The sequence below is a fragment of the Melospiza melodia genome, chromosome 9, assembly GCF_035770615.1.
Source record: "Melospiza melodia melodia isolate bMelMel2 chromosome 9, bMelMel2.pri, whole genome shotgun sequence".
NCBI lineage: Eukaryota > Metazoa > Chordata > Aves > Passeriformes > Passerellidae > Melospiza > Melospiza melodia.
This window is the reverse complement of record NC_086202.1, coordinates 7,649,088-7,666,394: the sequence shown is the minus strand read 5'-3', so window position 1 is coordinate 7,666,394 and position 17,307 is coordinate 7,649,088. Positions and strand designations below refer to the sequence as shown.

Genomic DNA, 17,307 nt, shown 5'->3' with positions numbered 1-17,307 from the left:
TCAGGGCAGACAATGGCATTAGTGAAGGCACAATGACTGTGCCTCTGCACAGGCAGAGATGAGCCCTGAGTACAGAGCTGAATGGACATTCTGGGGCTTTACTGCTCCATGGACACTGACATTGTTCCTTTTGCTAGCTGGGGTTTTACCTTAACAATTAGCATTCAATTATACTTTAATTTTCCTGTGCAGATAGGGCCCAAGATCTGGTTTCTTGATTGTGTAATGTTAGTACTACTGTGAAAGCAGTGAATATTAAAATGCTAATATGAAATATTCTCAGAAGGTGACTCTTAACATTCTGAAATAGTATTTATTTTGTATTCATAACTACATATATAAAGTTAGATGTCAGAACCTTTTACATTTGATCTTTATGTCCAGATGAAGTTAATGAACACTTTTTTTTACAGACATGATTCATTAAATCACAATTTATTCTCTGCAGTTCAAAACTCTAATTATGTAATCTCTGTAGATTGGCTATAACAGTTGCTCTTACTTATCTTTTAATAGTTATCTGAGTCTAAGTAATGCTGTAAAATATTGAAGAGAAGTATTTTCTGAGATGTTATCTGAATTTTCTATCATTTGGATTGCATTAGTATTTAGGCAAATATAAATGAAAAGGTATGATAAAACAAGGATAGTGTAAAGTTGTGATTTCTTAATTCTAGGACAGCTATTAGGTTTTGAAATTTATATAACAAATGAGTTGTTAAACTATTATTTATGTACATAATCTTATCTTAATATTTACTTGTGCTCAATTCTGAATACAAGGAAGAAACAATGGCATAAAAATATTATGCTGAAACTTAGCATATATCTTTAATTATTTTTTAAGTTCTTAGAAGCTTCTTTCTGTAACAATACAGTATTCTGTCTGATGATACTTGCTATTTCAGAATTTACATGATGTGAGAAGGGAAATTGAGTGTGGGATGAAATTTAGATTTATGATCTCAGGAAGATAAAATTCAGACTCCCTTGGGTTTTTTAGAAGTTTTTTCTGAATCAGGTTTAATTGCATGCTTTTTGTACCAGCTCACCTGTGTGGGGAAAGATGGAATCACATTGGAGATGCCTGCCTCCACATAAATTCCAGTCGGGAAAGCTACGACAATGCCAAACTGTATTGCTACAATTTGAGTGGAAATCTCGCCTCATTAACAACCTCAAAAGAAGTGGAATTTGTTCTGGATGAAATACAGAAGTATACACTTCAGGTAACTTGAGGAACTGTAATTGGTGCTTATGTGAAACAAATTGGCTTTGAGAAATCTCTTCTAGGGTATTGTCCAGACAGAGGGAAGTTTATGCCTTCAAAGAAATGTGCTAAGTGGTGCTAAAGACTGGTATTCGTCATGTGTAGCATATTAAGGTTTGAAAAAATCCTAAGATTTAAAACATCACACAGCAGCTCCCAAGGTTTCCCCTTACCAGATTTAAATGCTAAAAGTTTCTATTTACTTAGAAGAGAGTATTTGCTCAAGAGAATGTCTGGAACACTGATTTTGTGTCCTGGTTTCAGCTGCAATAGAGGTAATTCTGAACCTCAGCACAGACAAAGGCAGGGTCCAGCAATAGAGATGCATAACCCCAAGCACCAGTACAGATGGAACTTCTCCAGAAAAGGCAGTTTGCTCTGTAACTGGTCTGTGGGATCAAAGGGTCACAGAGAAGCTGCACTAGTGTGTAAAACGTAGCAATTCCCTGCACAGCAGCACTGGAATTAGCTGGAGCTAATTAGCTTTCTCTAATGATGGTGGGGAGAGAGAGAGAGAGAGAGCTGAAAATTCTTCCATGCCTCTGGCAAATACAGCAAGCTGCCACCGGAATATTCCTCAGAAAAGTGATCCATATTACTTTTGTGAACTGTGGAACGAGAGAAGGGAAGGAAAATCATCTCTCCCTGGGTGGTCAGGTTCAATTTTTTGGCAATTAAATATTCAAATACTTATTGTGATGTTTAAAAATCCCTGGTTAAAGTATATGAAATGTAAAAATGTTCAGAAATATGAAACCCAGCAATGCACACTCAGATGGGATGTTTTAGCAGAATATGATTCTGATGTTAAATCAGTTCTTAGCAAGGTGCATTTTGGGAATGTGTATTTAGTTTTGTAGAACATGCAGCCCATTGTCTTTATAAAATCCTCAAATTTTTAAGTAGTTCATGGTTTTAAAGTTACAGGAAAATGAAAGATAATTGTGGATAATAATTAAAGCTTATATCAAACTAGTATGTGATTCATGAAGTTGTTTTGCTGCAGAGGAATTGAGATCATTCAAAGGAAATAGCAGTTAAGGATTGCCTTTATGTTATTTCTGAATCTGAGAGCAAGATGTTAGGGACACATATTGTGGACAAAAATACTCTTTTATCCTTTTTAGCATTCCACTGCAAAATGCAGATTCAAACATAGGTTATGTACTTGAGGTTTTGTGTTTTTCCCAAGTAAATATAGGAACTGGACTGAGAAAGTATTTTTTACTAGAAATAAACTTTTTTTCTAATTTTTTTTGCTAATGAAGGAGAGAAATCATTCAGTGTCAGAAGTTCTTCCCTGATATTGTATTTACTGCAGCCCTGAGACACATTTTGTCTGCCCACTCTTTGATGAGTTAATGTTGAAAATGTAATTGAAACAAAAACAACAACAGAATTATATTGGCAACATGATTGCTATGGTTATTTATTTTACCAGCTTTTTTCCTTTTTGCTTTCCTTTCCCCTGATTCCTATTAAAATACTGCACAGGATGCCTTCAAATCTAATAAAGTGTGATAGATTATTGATACGACTGATTTTGGCTTATTGGCTTGAGGTGTAGATGAGAAATAGCTTTTTTTTAGTGTTTGGAAACAGGATTTTTCTTACATTTCAGAGCTTAGAACTTCTGCAAGGTGACATCTTGCTGAGCATATCTTTATTTAAATGAAGCACATCCTGAGCCAATGTGGTGATGTAAATTTGAGATACCTCAAATACAGTTTAAGCAATTGTAGACAAATTTATTCACTTTAAAAAAATCTATCTTGGATTAAACAATCATTTAGCTGTCAGAACCTCTAATGAAACTCTACCATGAATTATCCTGGTGTTTTCAGTGGCACTTGGAAAAGAAAAGATCTTTTTTCATTCATATCTATCTGTCCAGCTGCATTTACTCAGTGTGATACATCCTAAATGTGTTATCAGGTGTGACAGAGGCTCTCTGAAACTTCTTGATCTTCTTTTGCCTGCCTTTCCCTCTCCAACTGCAATCACAATGATTTAAAGAGTGAGATTTCATTTTAGATGGCTTTTTTCTGTAACAGGTGCTGGTGGGGAGTTCACAAATGGAGTCAGAGCTGCTGTAAGGTGAACACTGTGGTTTTAATCTCTATTATCTGCAGTGGAGTTTGACTTGGGTGGTTAAATGTTGAAGGCTTCAAATTCTTTAGCCTGGGAAAGAAAAAAAGGTTTCAGTTTCACCTGAAAACAAAAAAAACTTTTCAGGATTAATGAATGTGTCAGAGCAGCATTTGGAAATAAGAATATGATTCTGACTTTATCTCCTTGTTATTTGGTGTTCTTATGCTGAGAAATGGAAAGCAACTTAGGTAGCTGTTGTGTACTTTACAAACTGTCAAATAGTATCAGTAAATTACAGCCTGGGAGGACTTCAGCATTCTTTATTGTTAATAGAAACATCATGTGATTTTGTAGATTGTTTCTTAATACACAAAGTCCCTCTTCTGGGACAAATTTAGGACAATTTCTTTATCGTGTTTAGAATAATGCATTGATGTGTTGGGAAGATTCTGAGGGAGGGGGCTGCCATTGTCTCCAACCCCTCTCCAAACTTCATTGTGTATAAATAATTTCTCCTAATCCCAATACTAAACTGGAAATCAATAGGTTGCCTCCTTATAAAAGATAAGATTCATTTGGTAAAAAAGAAAGGGACAAAACAAAGATCTGTGTGGTATGAACTCAAAACACTGTTGGATTTGCAAAAGTGTTTTAAAATTATTACCAGCAGTTTAAAGTCAAGTTTGTATTGTTCATGAAAAATAAATTAAATTCTGTCAAAGAATGCCAAAGTAAACACAATGGATAGGCTACAGATTCCCACACTAAAGAAAAATTACACTTAATTTTTTTTTTCTTACATGCCTTTATTGACCTAGTAAGCAAAATATTATGAAAGGGAAGATTTGAATTTCTCTGAAAAACAGATTAAACAGCAATATGAGGTTAATTTATTGTTCCTGCTAATATTCAAATGTTGTATATTCATTTAAAAGTGCAATTAGCTCTCTTGGGAGTTTGCTTGCTACTGTGGGATTTAACTAAAAATAATAATTTTCTTGTTAGCATGCAATAAATTCTGAGAAGATTTAGTTTTGGTGTAGTAAGCACAAAGGAAGAAGAGAACAGTTATACACAAAGCCTTTCATTATATAAACTGTTTGCAACTTTTCCTTTGACTCTGGGCTCACAAGGCTAAGCATCTTTTTTATAAATTACACTTGAGTGTAGGTTGCAGTTAATTAGTGAGCTTTGCATAGCAATGTTATTCCTTGTTAGCTCCAAGTATTCTCTGAGGGCTCTATGTTTCTGTGGTTTTCTAATGTGTGTGATTGTGGTGAAGTTGACATCTACTCTTGGTTTCTGAATTACTCCCTTTAGAACAGTTCAAACCAGTCCCACTTTCCTATTGTGGTTTTAGAAGTCTAATAAATTATTTTAGCACTTTGTCTCTATTTTGCAGTTGTTGCATTGACTGTCCATTAGCTCAGCTCTAGTTTAACTGTTTTCCTACATTCAGGATTAGGGGAGCTCAACTCACTTTGGATGCCTGAGAATGCAAATTTCCCCCTAAAATTGTCCCCTATAAAGAAGAAATTCCAAGAAGAAACCAAAGTCTCACTGAAATACTAGCTAGAGTCTCTGTAGATAGAAATTGGGGAACTTCTAGTTTTTCTGTTTGCCAGATTTTATGGGATTTTTTAACCTATTGGACTACAGAAAAGTTTAAAAAGAGTAGGAGAATAAGGTGACCTAACACATGACTCTTACTATTAATGACCTAACACATGACTCTTAGTATTAATTACATCCAGGTTGCATCATATGTGTCTAATAGATCCAGAGACACTTAAAACTCATAAAACTTGCTTCCACTGCTTAAAATCACTGGGTATATATTTACAAAACATGGAGTGTGCTGGTATCTAGCATAGTCAGAATTGGTGCAGTTAAGGAATGGAAAACCCTGCACAGAACACATTGTTCCTCTTCACAGAACTGCTTTTTCAGGAAGTAGGTTTTTTGTTCAGAATGGTGCAGCAAAGATTCAAATTAACTGCAAGGAATTTCTCCAAATTATGAATGTTGTGGAAATATGGGCACTGAGAGGCCACAGTATTTTCAAAGTTTAATTGTATGTTTCATCCTAGAGCAACAAATCCAGGAATTCAAACAATTCCTGAGAAGTTTGTTGAATTTTGTTTATAAGGTATTGAGACACATAATAGAAAATGAGACAGTAGTGAATTATACACTTTCAGGAAAATTTGAGATCCAAAATAAAAGGAATTTAAATGAAGGTTCATATACATTTTTTGAAAGAGATATATTGTTCCTCAGTAATTTGCATAATTAAGAATCAGGGGAGATATTTGAGCCTCAGTGGTAGTTGGCTATTCAGTAAAGGTGGTCTTGCTCGCTTCACTCATCTGCAAATTATTCAGCCCTCATTAGTTTAGTGCTGATTCAGCAGTAGTACCTGAAAAAAGGTGTCATCAGTAGAAATGATCCCTTTCACTTTAGATCTCAAAGCAACTTAATCTGATTTAAATTCTCTGAGTAAACAGTGAATTTAACAAGATCTATTAGCTTTCTAGTTAAGGTTACACAATTTTTCTTTCTAACATAGTTCCATAATTACTATTTAAAAACAAATTAAATAGTCTGATTTAGAATAAGAGAAGAGCATATTCTTAAAGTTATTATTGATCAGTTTTTTATAGATTCCTTTTATGGCCAAAAGTTGATCTAATTTTCATCTTAATAGCTGTAGATGAGGTTACAGAATGTTCTGTTAGTATGCATTATATGATTGCAATCTTGTTCCTCTGAAGTAAAATAAAGCCTTGCCTAGCAATTTTTCTCAGAATTTAACAATTCTCAAATATTTGATGTCTCATTTAAAAAGATTTTTTGGTAACTTGTTTTCAGTGCTATAAAAGATGATTCTGTGAAAACAGGTAAGCTATGACTAGCTGTATTTCAAGCACAAATATAAAGTTTCTAAGATAGCCTGTGGATTCTAAAATATAGAAAGAATGATATGGATGGGAGGACAAACATATTCTAGAGGTGATTCCAAATTTTAAATAGTGTAGTGGGATAAAGCTGTACAATATTTCACAACATATTTTTGATTGTGTTATCCACCACAACATTAGTTAGGCTCATTACAAATTTTCCCAAGATGGAGTTGAGCATCTGCTGTGTATTGCATTGTTTTGTGGGTTTTTTTGTTCTGGTTTTTAAACTGATTTTTAGACTTGCCTAGAATGCTCTTTTGTGAGCTTGTTGAGTTGTTGATGTTGTTTTAAAATGAATTGTGTATTATATGTCAAGGGAGTTTTTATAGATATGCATATATAGAAAGAAGGAACAGGTCTTCAGAGCTCTCTGAGGAATAATGTTCTTCCCATTTATATGTTGGGTAAAGATCACCTGAACTTCCAATAAATGAGTTGTTTGCACTGTATTTTTCACTCATCTGATTTGGTAAAGAACATTTTTCAAGAGGCCTGGGAACTGGAATCTTGCATCAGCAAGTTCTGGTTCCAGAGAACCAGCAGTTTCATTTCCTTCCTGTCTGGTCCTCTTCAGAGGCATCTTTGGCTAGATATTCAAAATAAAGGAATCGGTTTTCTACACTCATTTTGCATTAAATGAAACAACCATAGAGTTCAAGTAAAGGATGTTCAATCCCCATTATTTCTTAAGCCAGAAGAAGAAACTGGATTGGCATTTTTTAGTCAAGACATTTGAAGTCCCTTGGTTGCTTCAAGTACTTTGAGATTCCCAGATATTCTGACTAAACCTTTCATCTGTTTGAGAGATGATTTATGTGTTTTTTTTTTCTTTTAAAGAAATTAGTTTGATAGTCACAGAGCCCTGGTGGCTGCAGGTATCTCATGTGAAACTTGCTGAATTCTCTTGTTGTGATTTGATTTTTCCTGTTGGCTTCCATGCAGTGCAGCAGCAATCATTTCTGGTGATAAACTTTGATGATATCCACACACACACTCTGCTGTTGCCAGCAGTTTTCACCTGTGGCCCACCACATGATGGAATTGATGCCACATAATTGAAAATGCATGTTAGGCACATCATTGGAACATTTGGGAAGCCTTGCTTGGATAATCTGTGCTTGGCATCCTGAGAGCATGGCCTGAGTGGGCCTGCAAAGTCACGGCATCCATGGTGTGCATTTGATAACGTGCTCATCAGCATTTGGTCTGTACTTTGATGGCTTATCCTAGCAGAGAGCCAGAGATGGTACATATGGAATTTGAGATGCCTGACATGATGACTCTAAGCTGTCCAGATAGTCCAGCTATTAAGAATGATTATGGCTGGGATATGTGTTGCTTTTGCTGGAAGTCTTTTGTTTCAGGGATGCTGCTTGTATCTTCTGTGGCTGCTTTGGCTCTCATGATTCTCCCTGGGACTTTGTCATCATTAAAGGGGTTCCAAGACAGTCTCCTACTCAAATGGAAGAATTTATTTCCAAATATCACTGCTGCACTGTCAGTTTTCATTATTGGCTCACATACTTTTTCACCATAGCTGCAATATGATCCCTGTTTTTTTTTTAATATACTGTTGCTGAGGCCAAATTATTTGGCAGTGCAATTGAAACAGTCAGTAATATGTTAAAGATTCTCTTGGCTGGAATCCCTCAATCCCAAAGTAGGCATGTAGGGTTGGTTTATGTGTGTGTTTGACAGCAATTTATCCTGCCTAAGCCCTTGACATGATTTCATATGTGCTTGGTGTGCACACTCAGCATCTACAGGGACCTGTGTAGGTATCTAAGGTCTTCTGGTCCATGTGGATCACATACAAAAACAGGAATCTAGCCAACTAAACAAAAAATAAGGCAACAGATGTATTATCTACCATTTTCCAGATGCCCAAGTTCCACTTTTATTGTTTGCATCATGTTCTTTCTGGTGTCCAGGACATGTGAGTCCTCACAGTCCTCACAAACACCTGGAAATTGGTCACCTGTGGTAGCAATGGAGTTAGGAAGTAAATACAGAAGTAAGACACAAAGTGGACAGTGGTAAATTTGCTGAAAGTTCTTGTTGCTATTCAAGAGTCTCCCAGAACACATCTTATGGAATGGAACATTTCTTTGTCATTTTCTGGTTTATTTAAAATTGTTGTGTCCCCAAGTGTTAGTAGGTAAAGCAATTTTTGTTTGGTTGTGATCTTAATTGAGAGTACAGAAGCAGAAGAGGGCCTAGGGAGTACATATTAGGGAGGTCAGGAATACCAACTGTCTACCTACTGTTTCTTTTAAAAGGTATTTACCACTGGTATTTTTGAAACAAAATTAATAATCCTTCATATTTCAATTTGCTCTAACAAGACAGGAAAAAAGAAGAAATGCTCTGATAGTGTGTAGAATTAAGAGTACTGAAAGATTTTCTTTTCACCCATGGGTTAAACCTGAGTGGCCAGAGAAAATGTGAGATCAAAGGTGAAAGATCAGTGATAGAGAATGGCAGTAGCTCTTTGTTCACTTGTGGAATACATAACTCTTTAACAATGGCAGGTTCCCTTTAGATGTACTATAGTGTTTTACTTACCTTGTAAATTACCTTTACTTACCTTGTAAATTAAATCAGTTGTGAACCTAATTCACAATCAGATCAATATCTCTGCTTTGGAGCTGACAATGTGCATCCTCTGCCTGGGCAGGCAGCTGGATTTGGTATTCTGGCACCCACCTGCCATCATGTACCTGTCACAGCCCTGTTGTCTCTCTGTATCTCTCTTCTGTGTGTTTGAACTGGGCTTAATGGAAACTTCCTGCACAGAGATTACATGTGGGAATGTGTTTGGTTTGGGTATCTTGAGATTTTTACACCAATGGTGGCAAGTAATGCATGTAGATTTATCCTGGAACAAGCAAATGCCTTTTTTCCTTAAAACCTGCTTTTTTGCTTGCTAAGTGTGTAAAGATGAAATGATAAAAATCAGTAGAATTTGTGATGTAGTTTTACTGATACATCCTAAATAGGTTTAAAATATGTGTGCTTTTATTGTTTTCTGGACTATGTTTTAAAACTTACAAATCAATTATGAAAGTATATTCAATGTGTATTTAACAGCATTGGAAATGTAAATGTGTCAGTTTGATCTCTGTCTCTGAATTGCCTAAAGTTGATCAATATCAGCACTATGGACTTGAGAGGATGTAATATTGATCCTACATTTTCCTGGAATTTGATTTCTCTGAATTGCTGTTAACATATGTGTATTTCATTATCCATAGTGGCCTAGCAATTAGTAATCATACAGTAGCCACGGGGGAAAAAAAACAATTTCATTATGACCAATAATAGAAATCAGAATTGTCTTTGAACAGAATGCAGGTTTTTAGTAGAAGAGAAGCATATAGGGAGTGGAGGTTTTTTTGGATGTTCAGCAAGATAGAAAAATTAAGATAAAACCTGTGTGGACAGTGATTGATGAGATGATAAAGTAAGATAAAAACATGGTGAATTTTGAAAGTGTGGAGTTGTTGCTGTTAAGCTATTTTTTAAAATTTTTTAAATTTTTTTTTATCAAGACAAAAAGCATTTTAAATGATTCTCTTCCATTTGTTTCATTTTTATCCATAGAAAATTTCCCCCTGGGTGGGATTGCGCAAGATCAACATCTCCTACTGGGGCTGGGATGACATGTCCCCTTTCACAAACACCACCCTGCAGTGGCTCCCTGGAGAGCCCAACGACTCCGGCTTCTGTGCCTACCTGGAGAGAGCAGAGGTGGCAGGGCTGAAGGCAAATCCCTGCACTGCCATGGCAGATGGCCTTGTGTGTGAAAAACCCGTTGGTAAGGAGCCTTTTTCTCCCAAGAACTGGTGCTGTGGTGAATAACAAGCTCTTTGGGGTTTCATTTGCCTAAGAGAGATTTGGGAACAATTTGGATTAAATAATTACAAAAATATATATTTTTTTAGATTTTTTGGAAATAGCTGCAATCTATTAATATTCCTAAAGCAGCAAATATTTATTTGAGAGTTAGTTGACATGGCTTATTTTGCATTACACCAGAAATCTTATTGTTTGCTTCTAAATCAGTAATAGTCAATGGTAACACGTGTATTACCACATTGAAACCACATGTGGAGATATTTAGCAATGCTAATGTGTTCCTGCTGAACATTAGTGACTATCTTAAAGTTGTAAAATGCAGACAAATCTGAAATTCTGGTTTCTGTCTTTTAGGTTTGTTTATGTACAAATTTTACTGTGACAGTCACTTGACTGTTCAAGTTAACATCCACTAAAATGGAATCTGTGAGCTGTTGTACGAGTCATGCTTAGTTTTGCATATTAAATTTTGTAAAATATTGTTTTATTTATATACAGTAACATAAATTTGGGCCAAAATATTTTTAGCTAATTAAGGAAGCAACCACTTCAACAGGGATTTTTCTAATGAAATAAATGGTGAAAGAAAAAGTAGATTGAACTTGCATTTGAAATGATAAAATACTTGTGATCCTTTTCCAGTGAGTCCCAACCAGAATGCCAGGCCCTGCAAAAAGCCCTGCTCCCTGAGGACAACCTGTTCCAACTGCACGAGCAATGGCATGGAGTGCATGTGGTGCAGCAGCACCAAACGATGCGTGGACTCCAATGCCTACATCATCTCCTTCCCATATGGGCAGTGCCTGGAGTGGCAAACTGCCACCTGCTCCCGTGAGTATCTTAGTGAATGTTCATCCTACTCAATGTATTGTTAGATTTCTTTTTCACTCAAAAGAGCTGGAGGGATTCAGCACATTCTCTAGAGATAAAAAGATTTTCAAATGAATGACCTTATATAGCTACTAATGAGAGAAGTCAGTGCTGAATATGCATTTCTTAGATACAGATAATTCTTCGATGGATGGAAATTCTTTGATGATGAAATATATTTAGCCTTTTGAAACCGTGAAAAGTATTTATTCCTTTCAGATAAAGAAAAATTACCGTGATTGTTTGTATGACCAGAGTTAGTGTGACCAACAATGTCCATGAGCTGGAACAAGATACTGTTAAAATTAGATAACCAATATGTAGAACTTAGACATACACAATAACAAGTTATTAAGAAATGTGCTAAGTTTTTAAAGGTTTAAGTGTTCTGATTTACTTTTTTACAGATTCAGGCTATGCCATTTTCCTAACATACAGATAAACTCAAAGCTTTAGTAAGGATAGTAGTAGTCTTGAGAATATTGTTACAGAAATGCAAAACAAATGATCTTCATCTTTCTTAGATTCTTCTCTCTTGCAGATGGGGATTATTAACCCTTGATCTGTAATAATTAACTCTTGCAGATTGTTCATCCTCTTTATGGAAGTAGAAGGAATTCTATTAGGCCATCAGGCAGGGAGAGGAGGTATGGAAAACTTCTGTTCTGTGTGGCCAGGCTGGGTCAGGCTGCATTAGTGTTCAAGGTTGCCCATTTCATCCTTTGGGGACAAGAAGCAAGTGATTTCTTCCTTTGTCTAGGAGCCAAGTTACTCCCTGTTTGTCCCCTCTGGAAGCACATTTCAGCAGAACTTTATGCAGTGAGTGTCTCTGGGAGAATGAGCAATGTCCTCCAAGTCCCTTTCAGTGTATCAGGCACAGCTGCTCCTTGCCAAGCTGGGAGTGATTGGAGTCAGCCCCATGCAGTTCCAGCATTCCAGGGTTTAGTGATGCCATAATTGATGTAGATGCTGGAGTGAGCTGCCTGTGTCTTAGTTTCTCTCTCCATAAGGGTCTTCTGGTATCAAAGCCTTTGGAATCTTTTATTTGTGGATATCTTGTGACAGCATTAATGATCTTGACAACAACAAGCAACTTGCTTTCAGGATTATAATTAGATCATGATTCTGCTTGAGAGGTTATGGATACAAATTAAAAAACCTCAAAGATCGCAGAAGCAGTTGCTTATTTTCACCCAAAACTTAGGAAAATACTAAGTAAAACAAATTCTTGATGTGTCTGTAAAAGGAACCATTGATATATTCTAATCTTAGGAGAGAAAAAGAGCTGAGGCCACTATGTATCTGGGTTAAAGGGAAATAAGGCATAGGAAAGCTTTTCTTTCTAAATTGGCCAAGAGTCCATATTTCGCTAATTGAGGTTCCTTCTTCATCCTTAATAATAATATAATGTATGAACTAGGACCATGTTGAGCTTTTCTGGTAAACTTTTTGGCTAAGTTAGTAAATTTCAGGTATTAATCCAGGTTCAGTGTAACAGGTAATAGGAATGATTAATCTCTTGTCAATATCTGTGGAATAATAATTCTGTAGTTACATAAAGGCTTCTTTCCTATAACCATTCACAGAACTTTTGTTTTCCTCTCCTGTATAGGAATCAATTTCTTAACTTATAAAATATTGATAATGAGTTGTGGCAGAATTTAAATAGATTGCAAATCTGGAGATAAAATTGACAGAATTCCACATAAATGATGCTTATGTTTTTGAACTAGCAGATATTATGTCAGCCTGAACCTTCAGTTCAGTTTTTCTCTTTGTGTAGTGTTTGTGCATCACGCTGATTCAATTTGTTTGGGGAATGTAAGAAATTGTTTTTAATTTGATTGTCATTTTTGTCAGGTCTGTAAAAGTTAATATTAAATAAGGCAAAAGGGATTTGCTGTATGCCAGTTCAACATTATGTAAAGGCAATTTTGTATGAAAATGTACTTTATATTCAGCAAATCAGAAAAAAACACAAGTTTCTCTGGCTGTAAGCAGTTTTCCCAGAGTTTAATAGCATCAGATATTTTGCATTTAAACAAGAAAATGCGTGTTCAAATGAAGCATGGTTCAGATATTTTGTTAGTCTAAAATGACTTGAAAATTTTATTAGGTAAATATATCATTATTGCTGCTGGAGTAATGAATTATTAAGTGGACACCCTTATCAAGGGATGGTGTTTCTACTTGAAGAACAGACTGGAACTATGCCTTTAAAAAATCCTCCTTGTATTTAAAATTTTATTTTTATTTTGAATGACTAATTTCTGAGCTTTTGGACGTTTTGCTCTGAATGAAAAAAAAAATTCAGACAAGCATGTATTATTTAAAATAATAAAAAAAAACAAACCTGAGAACATTGCATTTATTTTCACAACTTGGAATTAAAAATGAGGAATGCTGTTTTATTGGTGACATATTGTCATTTTAATGCCTACTTGCCAAAAACTTGCATTTCCACCCTTCCCTATATCTTCCATCCATTATGACTTTTGATTGAATAGCTGACAGTTGAACAATCTTGGACCACCTCTAGAATTTGAAAGAAAACAAAATTGCTGCTTGAATATCCCCTTCTTCCATCAACAATTGCTTCTCAGCTCTCCAGTTTTTCAGCTGAATGCCACTACAGATAATAGCTGAGGATTTTCACTTTTGGTTCTGCCTTAGCCTCTGTAAAGATAGTGCAGCTGATACTTTAGGGCTTTATAAATAGCAGCATGAGTATAAATAGCAGCATGAGATTTATTTGGATTGTTTAGTGTGCATCTCTGAAAGGGCAAGCCAGCCAGTGCAGAATGATGGTCTTTATTTTTCTGCTGATCTTCTGATGTATTCAAAAGCTGTGTCATTCAGCTCTGATTGTTTAAAACTGATTTTTCACGTTTGACAATTTGCAACAACTGTTGGCCTTTTCCCATCCCTGCTATTTTCCATATTTGGGAAACTTGAAACATTTCTTCCTCTTTGGATTCTTCCAAGTCTATTGAAGAGCTCTTGCTTCAGCTTTCTGTGCTCTTAAAATTCTTTTGAGATTCACTCAGACTCTTCACTGCCTGTTTTCCTGATATCAGCAGGTATCTTTAGACTGTGCAGTATTTTTTCTTTTTACAGCTTTCATTACTTTAAAACAATTTTAATACTTGCTGAAGGCAGAGGAGCTAGCTTTATTCTGATCTCAGTTAATTTATTTAGCAGTGAAATCATTCTGTTTAGTATTCCTTTTGTGGGCCAGAGGAGCCCAGGTAACTGCGGGCATTATTTGGATGCAGTGTTCTGGCTGCAGCTCAGCCACATTGAGAGGTTTCCCTCACGTGGAAGCCATTTGTGTGTCCTTCAAATAACTCTGGGAAACTTTAAATTACTTTCTTCTTTTTAAAAAGAAATTGGGATAATTCTGGCTTCACAGCAGGAGCTTACCTTCATGTGTGCTTTTAAAATTTAATTTTGAAAGACTGTAAAGTTAATGTGAGGAGAGACAGGAACCCATAGTGATCAATATTTGAATGAGTCTGACGTTAATTTGCTGCAGTGTTACAACACTAATTAAAGAAACTAAGAAGTGTCAGAAGAAGCTTAAAGAAGCTTGGGAACTTTAATGGTGTTCTTGAAGTTACTAAAATGTTAATTTCTTATTAATAAAAAATGACAATAACTTCAGAATAGGAATTGTATTTGGTTCTAAACAGATTTGAAATATAAGGAAGACCGTATAATAATTTTAAATAATAGAGTATGAAAGATCAAAAGGGTTATTTAGATTTTAGAATGCAATTTTAAAAATGAAACCTGACTGACTGATAAAAGCCTTAAGATATAGTTAATTTAAGTGGGTCTGAATTATGACTTGTTGCTTGAGATGTGTGGTTTGCTAGCTTGTTCCAAAAGCTGAATGGGAGAAGACAAAGTCATATTTGTAGGCAAATACTCAGGTGACATCCAGAGGTAGTTTGTGCCCAAAATAATTATTGGCTTGAATTTGAATGATCCTGTAGTTTTTTTATATTTATAAATATTATCACTCTTACTTGGTTTACTGACTTTGTATTGAACTCTACTTTTCCCTTTGGAAGGGCTGTTTATCTCAGTAAAATTACTAATAAATGCATTATATACTAATAATAAGGAAGGAAAATATTTTCTTTCCTGTTTAATGAAGATGTGCAATATTCTTGTTCTGCTTCATTTTCTTTGTTGATTTGAAGTATTTATTGTTACATTGTGGTATAACAAACACCTTCTGCATGATCTTTAAAGTTGCAAAACTTTTAATGAAAACTGAGATTTTCTTAGTAGTATTACTGATATTTTTTTTAATTTGCACAAGGAAAAGTTAATTCTCCATTTTCTGTTGTAAAATCCAAGCATCTTGATGAAGAAAACAATGCATTAATATTGTATTCTATGTATTAAAGCTCAAAACTGCTCTGGGCTGAGGACCTGTGGACAGTGTTTGGAGCAGCCAGGGTGTGGATGGTGCAATGATCCCAGTAACACTGGCAAAGGACAGTGCTTGGAAGGCTCCTCCAGAGGCCCAATGAAACCTCTCAGTGTCCACTCCAATGAAATGGTGCTTGATGCTACTCTTTGCCCAAAAGAAAAAAATTATGAGTGGTCTTTTATCCAGTGTCCAGGTAAGGTTTGCTTCCATTCTCTCTTACATTGGAAATAAGAGTTTAAGCACACCAAAGTAGTGTGATTATTCTAATTAATGCAAATAGCACTTTCATGGAAAACTCGTTTTTAACAAAATATCTCCTCAAGATAGAGTTTGTTTTTCTACTGAACACAAGTATAGGTTGACTTGTGAAATGCAGTGCAAGAAGTTTAGCCAAAATTGCCATTAATTTTCACCCACCCTCTCCCTCCACATTTAGAAATGAAAACATATGAATTTTCTTCAGCTCTTGCTTTCTTCTGCTTCTGTATCCATCAAGGGGTGGAACTGGAGAGAAATTATCCCAAGGAGAAGACTGATGGACACAAAATTCCCTTCTGCTCTTGCCAAGTCTTGCTGACTATCAGAATGGGGAGCTGCCAAAACCTGAGCTGTGCTTCCAGCTGACCTTTTAGACACTCAGAGTGAATAGAATAGAATAGAATTTGTGCTTGTGTGGCCTTAAAGAGAATCTCTGAAGTCTCAATTTAAGCCACACCAGTCTGATTAGAGTATTAATTTTTGAGTTCATTGGAAAAGTAAGGAAGATATCATGTGCTGTGACAGTGAGAGCTGTGCTGGTGCAGCCTCCTGTGTGGAAATCCTCCAACCCTGACAGCAGAGTGTGGAAGCAGCTGTGGAGGACTGCAGGCAAATGAAAAGCACACTAGGGACCTTGACCAGAAGTCATTTACAATAAATAATACAGTTTAAAAGACAGCTTGAAAACTTAGTGGTAATTTTTTTTTGCTTGATTTTTTTTTTAGAATGAATAATGTAACTGTGCTTAAGTTATTTTTCCAGCAAATGTTCTACTGCTGATAATTTTGGAAGCTGGAGCTTCTGTAGGATCAATACTTTTATGGGTACATACAGCTGTGTTTGCCTTCTTGTCTGCTTTTTTCCTCAGTTTATTCTCTCTGTTGTGTATGCATATATATAGAGTGAGGGTTTTTTGAAGTCTTAGAAAAATGAAATGAAATATAAACCCCAGTGAACACTGTTGCATATTTTGAGTTAAAACTAAAGAAACCTTCCACACCATCTAATGTTACTTCCTGAACAAAAAGGCTTATAGTACATTTCTGGAAACAGTAGAATGACATTCTGTTGTTGTTGTATAGAAGTTTCATTACTTAGTCTATATATTGATATTGAAGGATTGTTAACCCTTCAGTGCAATGCATGATTTCTGCCACTAGTGAAATTGTAATAGGTAAATATAGGGCTAATCTAAACAACTGTGTTTAATATTTATTCTTGATGGATAAAATTCTGTGTTCATTCTATGTTCTCATCAAGAAATTACAAAAGTTCAACTTCACTTTACATTCTCTAGCTTTATGAGTTTAAGGGACAAATAGAACAGAAGTCGTAGCATTAAAACTTCAATTGCTGTGAAATTTCTTTTATGATCTGTTTAGGCTGGAGGTTTGGTTCCTAAGATTTTTGTTTTAATTTACATAAATATTTTCTGTAGTGGATTATACTAACACAGTTTATTAGCCCAACAATAATTTCATGTACTTGAAACAAGATAGATTTAGACTAAGTCTATGTAAGCCTACTGAACAGTTTGCAGTTAGGATGAAAAG

General features: G+C 35.5%; 1 protein-coding gene across 4 annotated transcripts in view; it reads left to right on the top strand.

The window, feature by feature from the left end:
- ATRNL1 (attractin like 1) overlaps positions 1-17,307 on the top strand; it is a 428,637-nt gene that overhangs the window by 92,441 nt on the left and 318,889 nt on the right. For all 4 annotated transcript variants that reach the window (XM_063163139.1, XM_063163138.1, XM_063163141.1 and 1 more), the window contains exons 15-18: positions 1,048-1,229; positions 9,928-10,141; positions 10,825-11,013; positions 15,471-15,689. In XM_063163139.1, coding sequence (XP_063019209.1) covers positions 1,048-1,229; positions 9,928-10,141; positions 10,825-11,013; positions 15,471-15,689 — 804 coding nt within the window. The remainder of the gene's footprint in view (positions 1-1,047; positions 1,230-9,927; positions 10,142-10,824; positions 11,014-15,470; positions 15,690-17,307) is intronic.